This window comes from Sylvia atricapilla, chromosome Z (genome assembly GCF_009819655.1).
Source record: "Sylvia atricapilla isolate bSylAtr1 chromosome Z, bSylAtr1.pri, whole genome shotgun sequence".
Lineage (NCBI taxonomy): Eukaryota > Metazoa > Chordata > Aves > Passeriformes > Sylviidae > Sylvia > Sylvia atricapilla.
This window is the reverse complement of record NC_089174.1, coordinates 31880572-31893381: the sequence shown is the minus strand read 5'-3', so window position 1 is coordinate 31893381 and position 12810 is coordinate 31880572. Positions and strand designations below refer to the sequence as shown.

Here is a 12810-nt window from a genome sequence, read left to right as displayed (position 1 = left end):
GCTGTGACACAAGTCACCATTACAGAAACATGGCAGAATGACCTGTTTGACTGAGTGCTGCAGTGGATGTTTAGAAACTCTTCAGAAGGGTCAGGCAAGGAAGAAGAGCTGATAGAGTGGCTCTGTACGTTAAGGAGTGTTTCAGCTGTGTGCAGCCCAAGGAATAGTGATGACAAGCTTGAGTGCTCATGGGTAAGATTCAAGGCAAAGGACAACAAGGCAGACATCCTGGTGAAAGTCTTTTATAGACTACTCAACCACGAAGAAAAAAACGAAGCATTCTATAAGTGGCTAGCCGATATTTCAAAATTGCCAGTTCTTGCCATAGTTGCCAGTTCCTGCTCTTGTGGCAGATTTTAACTGGCTGGATGTCTGCTGAAAACTCAACACAGCAGAGAGGAGGCAGTGTAGGAGAACTTAGAGTGTGTGCAATTTCCTGTCACAGCTGGCAAGGGAGCCTACCAGGGCTGAGATTCCACTAGACCTGCCATTGGTGAGAGATATGGTGGTCAGAATGCCCATCCTGGGCATAGTGACAGCATTTTTAATTCTTGGTGAAGTAAGGAAGGGGGTCAACAAAATCTCTGCCTTGGTCTTCTGGAGGGTGGACTTTGGCCTGTTCTGGAATTGGTTCAGAGAGTCTGCTGGGAAATAAAGGGGTCCAGGAAGGCTGGACATAGTTTAAGAAGAAAATGTTACAGATGCAAAAGTGAAATGTCCCTGTGCACTGAGAGATGAGCTGTCAGGGAAGCCTTGTCAAGAGGAAACTTTTGCTGGAACTCAGGGGGAAAAAAAAATGGGGTGCATGACCTTTGGAGGAAATGACAGGCAACTAAGGAAGAGTAAAAGCATGTCATTAGGTCAAGTAAGAAGAAAATTAGAAAGAAAAAAGCCCAGTTACAACTCATTCTGACCACTGCCGTGAAGGAAAATATTAAGTGTTTTTATAAATACATTAACAACAAAAGGAAGGTCAAATGAAGCCTCCATCCTTTTTTGAATGCAGAGGACAGTACTGTCACCAAGGATGAGAAGAAGGCTGAGGTACTCATTTCCTTCTTTGTCTTAATCTGTAACAGTAAGACCAGTAGGACCAATTATTCTCAGTGAAACCAGCCCTCGAGCTGATAGACAGGGGTGGGGAGCAGAATAAAAGCAAGAGGAATTAGTGACTTGTGAAGCCATTTGGACAGTCATAGGTCTATGGGACCAGATGGGATTTACCCAAGAGTACTGAGGGAGCTGGTGGAGGAGCTCACCAAGCTGCCCTCCATCATTTACTTATCATCAGGTCCCAGATGTCTGGGGATTAGCCAACATACTTCCCATCCATAAGAAGGGCTGGAAAGTGGATCCAGGGAACTATAGGCCTGTCAGTCTGACCTTGGTGCCTGAAGAGGTTAAGAATCAGATTCTCTTGAGTATGATCACACAGCACATACGGGGACAATCGAGCCATCAGGCCCAGCCAGCAGTGGCTGAAAAAAACAGGTCCTGTTTGACCAATCTGATCTTGTTTCAGGACCAAGTGACTTGCCTGGTGGAAGATGGAAAGGCTGTGGGTGTTATGTACCTGGATTTCAGCAGAGCCTTTGACACTGTGTCCCAGAGGATTCTCCTGGAAAAGCTGGCAGCCCATGGCTTAGGCAGGTGCTCTCTTCTGTGGGCTAAGAAGTGGCTGGAAGGCCAGGCCCAGAGCATGTGACTCCATGGTGTCACATCCAGCTGGTGCCAAGTCACTAGTTATATCCCCCAGGGCATTTTAATTTTAATACCCACATACAAATTTACTCAAACAACATGAAACTTTCCAGTCATTAAGGCAGTGTTTAACAGGTCACTTACCTCCACGGTCCCGTGCAGCTAGATTCTGTCCTCTTCTTAGAGTAACGTCCAACTGGTATATTCCGGGGTCCCCAGGGGGGAAATCTGCATTACCACTTCCAAAGGAATTCGCACTCTGTGGAGGAAAAAAAATGCAATAGCTAATGTTACTAAAAGTTTCCTGTAAGGTATATGTATATAACATCATCCTACTGAAGTAAGAAAAGGCCACACCCACTCCCCCACTTCAGAGCTACTGCCCAACATCAACGAATATGCCCGTTTCATCAGCATGAAAATTAACTAGATTCCTTTAAAACAAACAAACAAACAAAACCAAACAAATAACCCCCCCAAAACAAACAAAAAAATCCCCCACCAAAACCAAACCAACAAAAAACACCCAAAACAACCAGAAAACCAAACTGTTTGAAAACATAGTTCTTTGATATAAAGGGCTTGGAGATTGATAGTCTTTAAGGTCCCTTCCAACCCAAACTACTTGATGATTTTAAAAACTACAGTTATAATTACATTCATATCTAGTCCTGGCCCACTAAAGCAAAGTAAGTAAGAAAAATATGATGCTAGATCTTACAGTATTGTGTAGTTACCAGTGTCCTCAAATCCTATGTTGATTCAATAGTTATAATGTATGCATTGAATAAATATACACAAATTAAGCTTTTGTGCTCTACTTGCTGTACTTTGCAAGCTGAATGGGTTTTTTCCCATTCAGGAAAAAGTTTTGGGGGAAGTTGTGGCAGGGAAATAATCTGAAAGATACTAAATGTATCTGTAGTTCTGTATGCCAGGTAAATACTCTTAGATTATTCATTTGTATAAAATGTGTCCTTAAAAAATAAAGGAAGTCAGAATTTAAGGAACTCTCCAGAACTTCTGGAGTGCATGTACAATAAATACATTTCTGTCAAAAAGAAAAAGTAGATTAATTATATTGCTTTGTATATAGAAGCTTTTGCAACATAGTTTTTAACACATCCCTCAATAAGTAAAATCCAATTGCAGCACATGCTTGGAACACCATATTTAATTTTAAGACTAGAAAAATTAAATCAATTATACATTAACAGTACATATGAGAACTCCACCTGTTACACACTCTGAAGACTATATTTACATATGCTCATGCTGGGAGCTAAATTTTTTAAGAGTAGTGCCATTAATATTTTATTATGTGATTATAGGCCCTCTGGAAGAAAAAGAGATTGCATGATAGAAATATCTCAGACCACGTACCAAGTGCTATACCATTTCAACACAAAACAAGTTTTATCTCTTTCATCCTACTAAACCCTTTCTTCTGTTTAAAGTAATACTAAAGCTAAAGCATGAAGGAAGATACAATATAAAGCTATTTCAACATCTGGTTTATTCTTGTTATTTCAGAGTCATATGTTCAAACCCTATCATATTAACCTTTGCTGCCACACATAAAATGCTGGCCAAAATGCACACTGGCATGCTCACTGGTTCCACAGCACGGAAGAGAGACAAAGAATGTCTGGCAGCAAAATAAAAGCAAACAGAAGAGTTGGCATCAAGTTGCTCCTCCTTCCATTTGCCTCCATATCCTGATTTAGGAGCAAAGGAGTTCACTGACATTTATTCATTTAAATCTAATATAAAATTTTACTTCTGCAGCATGACTTGCAAAGTCTAATATAATATAGCAAGAATGAAAATAAGAACAAGTTCTCCATCTCTCCACTAAGATTACAAACCTTTTCTTCAAGAAAGAAACTGCAGCTTCCTTAACAATTCTGCTACACACTGCCCTCTCCACCTTTCTACCATGTCATTATCTTCCCTTGTTTTATCACAAATTAAAAACTGTCTTATGTTCTGTTCTGTGAAAAGCAACTAGTGCAATCATGCCAAATCCTTATCAGTTGTTTCTTACAAACACAATGGGTTACCTACAAACAATTGCCAGCACAGAGATTCAGACTCTAAGTCTTTCAAGGATCAAAGGAAGTAATCTTTCTACTTTTACCATTCTTTTCATCCTTAGGAGTATATTGCCTCAACCTGTTTCTACACGGTTGTGTAACAGGTTTTTTTTTATTAAATCATTAACCATTTATGGCAATTCCAGTTCCAAAAGAAATTAATACGAGTTATGGGTGAGCACTTCCTTTTACCAAGAAGTAGACAAACCAGTGAGTGCGCAAGTACCCATCAACATCTCTTATGATCACACACATGTGCAAAGATGTACTCCCCAACCCAAAGGAACAGGACACTAGATTGTACTGATGAAATCAGAACTTCTGTTGGAAATCACACACAATGCACTCAAATACTTAATATTGGGCAAAGTAAATTATCCTTGGCTGGTACAAAATGGATCAGAGTGGTATTGGATATGTGGGAATAAAGCCCATAAAGTGTTGCCTCTAGGCTGGAAAGACATCTGTATTTTTGAAGCCTTAGTCCTTAACATAACAAAAATTGATAAAGACCAGGTGCCCTCAGGACTATGGATAAGAAGCTATTTGGAGTGTACAAAACAAACCTTAAATGCTGTAACTGAGCAACCAACGAAATTTTATAGTTTTGTACAGTGGTTTTTACCCTGGCTAGCAGTAAGATAATTAGAAAAGACAATCATGGACTTCTAGGCTACCATAAAAGATATATATAAAATCATACAATAGATGTCATTACTGCATTGCAGAAATAAGTTAAGAGCCTGTCACAAATTGCTTTATAAAAACAAATGGCATTAGACCTTCTCTTGGCATCACAAGGAGAAGCGTGCACTGCATCAACACCAGTTGCTCTGTATACATTGATCAAAGTGGTAGAGTGTCTACAGATGTCCAGGGAATCTGGAAACAAACACACATTTGACAATGCACAGATCAAGATGACACCTCCAGGGGATCTGAAGAAATCTGGATCAAACTTACTGCATGGTTACCCAGTTGGACTTGGTTAAAATATATTTGTTTGTAATTGTCACCATAATTGCTTTGTGTGTCTTAGCTTGCATCATGATTCAGCTGTTGTAATGTCTTACACCATAAAATGAAATACAGATATTAGTGACCAGTTCCCTTAAGGAATTTACTATCAAGAAAAGGGGAGACTTGATAAGAAGAATAGAACAGAACAGCATTTTACTCTCACAGTCAAAAAGAACAGAACAGCCTTGGAGAAACAGATAGAGAATGCAACTTAGGCAAACAGGAGTTGTGCAAAATGCAAGGAGGATGCCACCTCAGCTCTGCAAGGCTGACAAAGCAGAAGTTATGCAAAACAAAAATACTGTGCTAACTCAAAAGCTGGGGTTGAGGAAAAGCCAGCTAAAAGGACACTGGACATTGAAGACGATCAAACAAGACCTGAGAAGGACCATATAAGGACTTTGATAAGGGTTGTGATATGTAAAATAAAGTAATAAATATACATCAAGTAACCAGGGATAGTTGATGAATATGTAATCAGTGTGTATTATAAAACCTCTACCTGATGTTGCAGGCACTTGATTACAGCAAGGATCTTCTAAGTGACCAACAAGTTCACTAAGAAGATAAATGCCTGATTTCTAATACTCAAAACTCTGTTAGAAAAAATTGTATTTCTATCTGGCCAATTTTGGCACCAAGAATGAACTATTTTGCCCTGGCCAAACACTGGAATAGGTTGCTCAGAGGATTGCTTGTCCCTAAAGACACCTGTAACCTGCTCTGACACTGTCCTGAGCAATCTTGCTCAGAACAAGAGGTTTGATTGGTCTGTCTCCAGAAGTCCCTGCAAACATCATCAATCTTGTGATTTTCTATTGCTTTGAAATGTCATAGTAAATAAAGTATATGCTGACGTTAGGTACCTTTCCTCAATGCATTGTTTTGCCTTCCACTTCTGGTTGCCCTAATATGGCAGTGCTGCAGTTGGCATTCAGAACATTCTCTCCATCCCTTAAGAGTATGTCCAAGATACACATAAATCCTGAATTTTTCAAAATAAGCTTATATATATGCTTTGCATTTATGCAGCAGTGCTCATAAAAGTTGTAACTGTTCCCTACACATTTCAGTCCTTCCCTGTGAAGAAATCAATTATTTTCAAGGGCACATTAAGCCACACTGTGTATGACTCAACAAACATGAAGCTGCTTTCCACATTCACTTGTAGAAAGCAAGTTTACCCACACTGTCAAAAATCCCCAAAATTATCTTTTTTAAAAATGAAAAAAAGCATAATAAATTCAAGTCATCATGAAACAAATTAGATCTGACTTTTAGGGGAATTACTGCGGAATTGTTCTGCTCCCAAGACAAGGAAAAAGACTCAGCAGTTCTGTGCAATTCTGGTTTTAAGAAGATTACTGGAACTTACATGCCTTGTCTGAATATATTTTTGCAAGCACACATGCACTTGCACCCACAAACACATGATGCATGCACAAAGTAAAAGAGGAAATAGAAGCAGTCTCTAAGGGGATGAAAATAACACCAAAAATACAAAAGTTACGTACTTTTTCCCACCAAATCAGACTCTAAATTCCTAAAATTACTGAATCATTAGACATTAAAATAATATCTGCATTTCCTTTTTCCTGTTTTTCCTGAATACTAAGTCTCAGACAGATGCAGCACTATTCTGATTTCTGGCAGCTAGCATTTCTGTCACCCCTAGAAAACTCTGCACTATCACACAAATAAATTCTCTCACTTGCCTGAAGAGCGCAGAATTACTCAGCAAGTGATATCAAACATGGCAAATAAAAGAAAATTCAATTAGGAACCGGAGAGAGATGTCACATCCAAATCATCAAAGATGATCTGTGAACAACTAGCTGGCTCCATTTCAAAATTAGATAATACCTGTAGTCAACATAAATGCCATATACATCATTCACCCGAAAAAAAATCTCTACTCATTGTATTTAAACTTAAATCATACATGTTTTCACAACAAAAACCAATACTAAAATATTTCTACTTTAATTTTCCACATTATTAATCCTAATTATTTATATAAATACATCTAAACACATTTTACCTAACCTGGGTTATTCAGAATTAGGGTTTTTATTTAAATTCCATGACAAAGTTATATTTTGCATTTCAAGAAGTATATCAGAACATGGAATTTGAAATATTTTTAATTAATTTCAAAGTAAATACAGAAATAGTGTCACTACCAGCAAAACAACACTAAACTGCTTCTAAGATGAATGTCCCTAGTGCTTTGTGTCTCACAAAAATATCTGCAAATCTGAGTTAGCTTTCTGAGCTGGCAACTGCTCCATTGCTGGCAACTGCAACCTCCAGTTGGTAGCAACAGCTCTGCACAAATATCATTTGACTGCTGCTGCAAACTGGAGCTACTCAGAATGAAAGTAACATAAATCTTGTTTCAATTTTGCTTGAAACTTGAATATGGAAAGTGAAATATCTTTCTTTAAAATCTCTATGTATCTTTTACCTCTTGCAGTCGTTTCAGCTTTATGGATTCAGAAAACACACAGCAGACTAGAGCCAAATGGACAACCCACATTTTCAGTAGTTCCTATTTTAAACATTTAAATAACTGATTTAATAAGCATCACTAATGACTGCAATGAAACACCAAGTCTTCTCTCAACAGTATCTTTCTGGAAATAAGAAGGATTTAATAGAACTAATTATATCAGAGCACATAGCAGCAAACCTGCACAGTAGTCTTGGTCAGTCTTACACCTTTTTGGTAAATTTCCCTGTGTTTATAATTTCAGAATGGTAAATATCCTTCTGGTATTCACTTCAAAGTTAAAAAATAGATAATAAAATAGTAATAATATTTTTTAATCGCTCCTAAAGAAAAAAGAACATATAGCAGAATCACACTTCTCAGGAAGAAACAATAGTTTCAGAAGGATCTGCATAACTTTTGTGGCTTCACATACCAGATACTGCCTATAACTATCTCATTTAACCCCTCTGTGTCTCATCTTTGAGCACTGGAAGCAGAAGGCTAATTCTCCCTTACTTTGTAGATAAAGACAGAGCACTCAAATTATTGTTGTGAGAGGGTCCACAAAAGGAATGGTAACACTTTCTATCCCTCTGACTGCAGCTCTGGAAAACAATTAACTCATTTTTAAGTATCACATACATTGCTGTTCTCATTTAAAGGTATTTTCAAAGACCCTCACATATTTTCCATAGAGCAAAGGTGTTCATTTGGAGAACAAAGGTATCCTCCTTTTGACTGATGCATCCCTAACTCTCCATCATTTAGTCAGTTCCAACCACCACTCTCCTGGGTCCTCATGTTGAGAACTTGTCCCAGAATCACTCATTACTTCTCTTCCATGCTACCAAAGGGGCAAAAAAAATGAATGTGGACTGAGAAACACCATCCAGAGTGCTCCAGTGGATGCTTGGATCAAGATGTATTATACCAAGAACTCCGCACTACAGCACACACACAGAGCTGACACTACCCACAACAGTGAGTCCTTTGGTTTCCTTTTCTTTAATTCTCATAATGTGCCGGTCTCCTTAGTTTCTAAAGACAAATGATGATGTATTGCTACACTAAAACAAGTTTTGTAAATTTGGTTATTTTGAAACCCTTCTACTATGGATAAGGGATCAGTTATTTGGAAGGTGAACCATGTCTCACAGCACTTCACTATGAAAAATTAACACATAATGAACACGTGACACTGAGAAAGTATGCTTAAATGTGCATTTTCTGCTGAAGTGTACAAAATAAAACATATTCTGCAGAATCCATGTACACATTTCAGGATTGTTTCACTTTGGAAACAATCACCAGAAAAAGTTCATTACTTATACCAAGAAATAATGAACTGTGGTTAAGTACACCTCAACCTATTCATTTGAGTAAAGCACTGTATATTCAACTGAAAGACTGGAACAATTTATTTCAGTTGTCCCACTTACACACCAGTGTTGCTATTTTGCTTCAGAAAACTACCCTCATGAGTAGCATCCAGTTTTCCAGAGTTTGCTGTACCACTCAAATTAAAAAACATCACCTACAAGAATTTTGTAATGCTACTTCCTGATTCTAAATTAATATGGAATTAATGAGATAGGTCTTGTTAGCATTGGTATGATAAGGGGAAAATAAATTTTAGTTGACAAAATAATGCAATTTTAACACTGCAATGTTTGACGTAGAGGATACAAGCACACTACATTAAATATTAACAAGATGTGTACTGTTTTTCTTTCAACTCAAGAACTCTATTTAATGGGGTATCTTTTTATTTTTTTTTTATTTCACAAAATGCAGAGACTGTCACTGCAGGTGAACTCTTCTTCTCATCGCAGGCAAATTTAGCAGCACCAGGGCTGTTCTGCATGCGGCAGAGCAATTTTTCAGGCTGCACAGGCACAGGTAGAATATGCCACCAGACCAGCCTTCCTTCACTTCCTTAATTTCATTGCCAAGAGACAGCCTGGCATGAAAAACCATTAGTGACAACAGTTAACTAGAAAGAATGGCACCAAAACTATGACATATCTTGTCAATAAATGAGGTGAGTTAACTTAGTAAAGCAGATTTCCCTCTACCTTGATGAATGTCTCTGGTTCTTACCTAATGACAGCATACTTCATTCTCATATGAACAGTTTTAATGCAAAAACTGACCTTGGTTGTTCAATAAAGGTGACTGGTTTTGATACTGGCCCATGTGCTATTTGGTTTAGACTGTATCAATTAAAGACTCCACTATTAATTTTAAGAAACAGTGCTTTAAACTTTTGAGGAGAACTGGTATGTAGTATTTCATAAATTACTAAGTTTTGTCAACTTGAAACATCAACTTACACGTAAATTTGTTTGTTTTTAATTTAGCAAAGGATAGCATTTATGGCAATTCAATACTGCTGGAACAATTTCAAAACTTAATAAACTGAAATCACCCTGTCCTATTTTTAATGCTATACAATCCTTCCTGTGATCAGTACAGATGTACTCAACTCTGAAGAGTCATCCTGGAATCACATCTGCCATTTGCCACACTATGAGAAAATGAAGCTAACAGCAATTGTGTGCCTCCACTGCTTGCAGAAAGGGAGCAGATAAATAGAAGCTATAGAAAAAGCTGTCTCTCAAATTTCTGCTTTCATTCAGAGGGAAATGTAGTTGTTTCCACCAGACATAATCTTTTCACAGCTTCACCTAACTTCATGTATAAGCAGTTTACAAAAGAGATAAGAGGGTAACACAATGGCACACTCTTCCTGAAGGCAAAATTAATTTTTGACCACACTCAAAATTATGTATCTTACACTAGAATTCACATTGCAAGCAGATGCACTCTAGAGTCACCATGTCCCAGGTATCTCAAAATGAAAGCATATTGAAACTTTTTTTCACCAAAAAAATAGCACCTGTTCCTTTAAAACACTGCTGAATTATGCAAATACAAAATGCATTTCGATACGGTTCTGGGTTGATGCTGTCTCCTATCCCATATCTTGTGGGATACACTGTTGTGTCTAACAGCTGCTCCCCTCCCTCTTTGGCAGGGCCTGCTGCTTTGCTGCTCTCTCTCAGGCTTGGCTTGCTGCTGCTGCTTTTCCCTTCCTTTTCTTTTCCCTTTCCCCCCCACCCCACCCCCCAAAGATTTTGGACCGGCTCCGGACCTGACCCGACCTGAGAAGTCGGAGAATCTCCGGGGCCTGCGGAAGAAGCTCTGCGTCCTCCCCCACAGTAACTTGCCTTTTTTCCTTGGTGTTGTGGAGTGGTTGTTTTGTTTTTTCATTTGTCAATAAACTGGTTTTTTCCACTTTTCCTCCAAGGTATTTTCATTCCCAAACCCAGGGCTGGGGGAGGAAGGGGCAGTGGAGGTTTGTTTTTAGGGGACTCCTTTTAGAGGTTCTCCCCTAATTTATTCCAAACCAGGACAGATACATTTAAAACTTCAGTCTAAACAGGGCACGGATAAAAGTTAATGGAGTGCTACTTACAATTAGGAATTTAGTTTCATTGCATAGTGGAAGATGACACAGTATTTATTCTCAACTCCTGGAATTATTCCTGCAGCCCCTCTGGATTACATACATTTTAACCCATTGTAGATATTCATTACAAAATCAGTTCCATTCATGTCTGTGAGACAGTCAAATACATCTTTCAGTGATTTTGGTTGCACTACTTTATACTTGCTGTATAAACCAGGCACTCTGCCCAGTATGCCTACAGCCAATGCAACACCATGCAATAACCCCTAGCCAGCCACGAACACCCTGGCTCCAAAATCAGGAACTCAGAACTCAGCACAGATTACCATCTCATGCTAACACACATATAAAAGCTCCTCAGGCCTGAAAATTATTTATTTTTGTTTCCCTTGTTCTTTGATGACCTCTAAAACTCTACCATAACACATAAATAGGAGGAGCTAATTCAGGACAATACTTGCACTTATTTTTTTTTACATTCCCCATGAAGACATTCTTGGGACTCACAATCATCATGCAAATTTGGTTAATATCTTTTTTTTCCACATCTTTATACATTATCTTTCAGATAATGATAATCTCATTATCTGAAAGATCCGGCAACATTTCTGGAAGAATTCACATCCCATTTCCTTGGGGGTTTTTCTTCTTGCCCTCTGGCTTGGAATACTTACAACATACTAGTTATTTTTCTTGCAATTTCCTTTGGGTAAATCTCTTTTGTGTGTTTCTTCTCCCTACTCTAATACCTCTCATGTCATAAAAATTCTTGGCAGAAGAAGCCTATTTTGGTAGCAGCTTGACAGACATGCTACCACAGCTCTTTAGATTCACTTTAGCTATTGAATGGAAATTACAGCTTTCTTCCTGTAATTGAAGAGCTAACTTTTTGCAGGTGGATTTGATGGTCACACCCATAGGTTTTCCTCTGGCAACACAAGTCACAGAATTTTACCCTGAAGACGTGAAAAAGACATTCTGCCCTTTAGTAACACAAGTGGAAACCACAACTAACATGCAATAACACAAAGTCAGATTAAGTACTTACTCTTTCCATAATAAAAAGCATATACTTTCTTTGAAAACTCTGTCTTTGAGCCTGCCACCTACAACATATATCTCTTAGCTCAGCTGAGTAAAGAATCTAGAGATAATACAATAAAGAGCTGTTGAAACATTTATGGAAATGGTACTCCTGGTGAAGTATAAACCCTAGTCCAAGCACTATAATAGAATTAGTTGATTTTGTTATATTCCCCTAAACGAGAAATTATCTTACTAGAAATTCTAGTTCTATAAACACAATCTTGAACACCACTGATCCTCCTTTTTAAAACTCACAATTTTGAAATGCATCAATACTTTGTGTCCCTACTGCAACTCTCAGTATCAGATGCATGAAGATGGGGATCAAGTCAGTGCAGAGGATGCAAACCTCTGTAAAATATAAATACGCAGTTGCACTTCTGATGATTTCTTCTTTCTAATAGTCAAAATCTTTGTTAACTTAGGACCCATAAAGATATCACAGAAGAGAATGTTGTACAAGGTCTTACATTCTATGCGATTTCAAAACCAATTAAGGATTTTGAAATAAGAACATAAATGAGAAACTATCCACTCACAGTTACATATTTAGGTACTATAGGAACTACTGTTGGGGAATACATCTGGTGTAGGTTTTGAAATTGTAGCTTTTTGCAAGCTGCAATTTCAAGGTACAGACTGAGAGGCTGAGCTCTGGATGGGAGTGCAGAGAGACAAGAAGCCATGAACTGCCTCTGCATAACAAAGGGCCCAAACATTGGTGGCCAGGTGAACGGACACAGAGACACAGCAGGAGCCAAAAACTCACATGCACTTGGACCGTGAGTGTGTAAAAGCCCAGAGATTCCTTTGTTGACATTCCTCCAAGAGGTGGCAGCTCAAGCCAATTCTGTGTTAATGTCAATAAATGGCTTTACAGAACTAGAGAGATTAACATCTCCTATGGGAAACCTGGGGTCAAACCAACAAGGAAACCTGGT

The 12810-nt window shown here is 38.3% G+C and overlaps 1 protein-coding gene across 1 annotated transcript in view; it reads right to left on the bottom strand.

The window, feature by feature from the left end:
- Positions 1 to 12810, bottom strand: part of MCTP1 (multiple C2 and transmembrane domain containing 1) — a 214440-nt gene that overhangs the window by 154115 nt on the left and 47515 nt on the right. Inside the window, 1 exon segment of the mRNA XM_066339938.1 lies at positions 1846 to 1960. Within this exon segment, the coding sequence (XP_066196035.1) occupies positions 1846 to 1960 (115 nt within the window).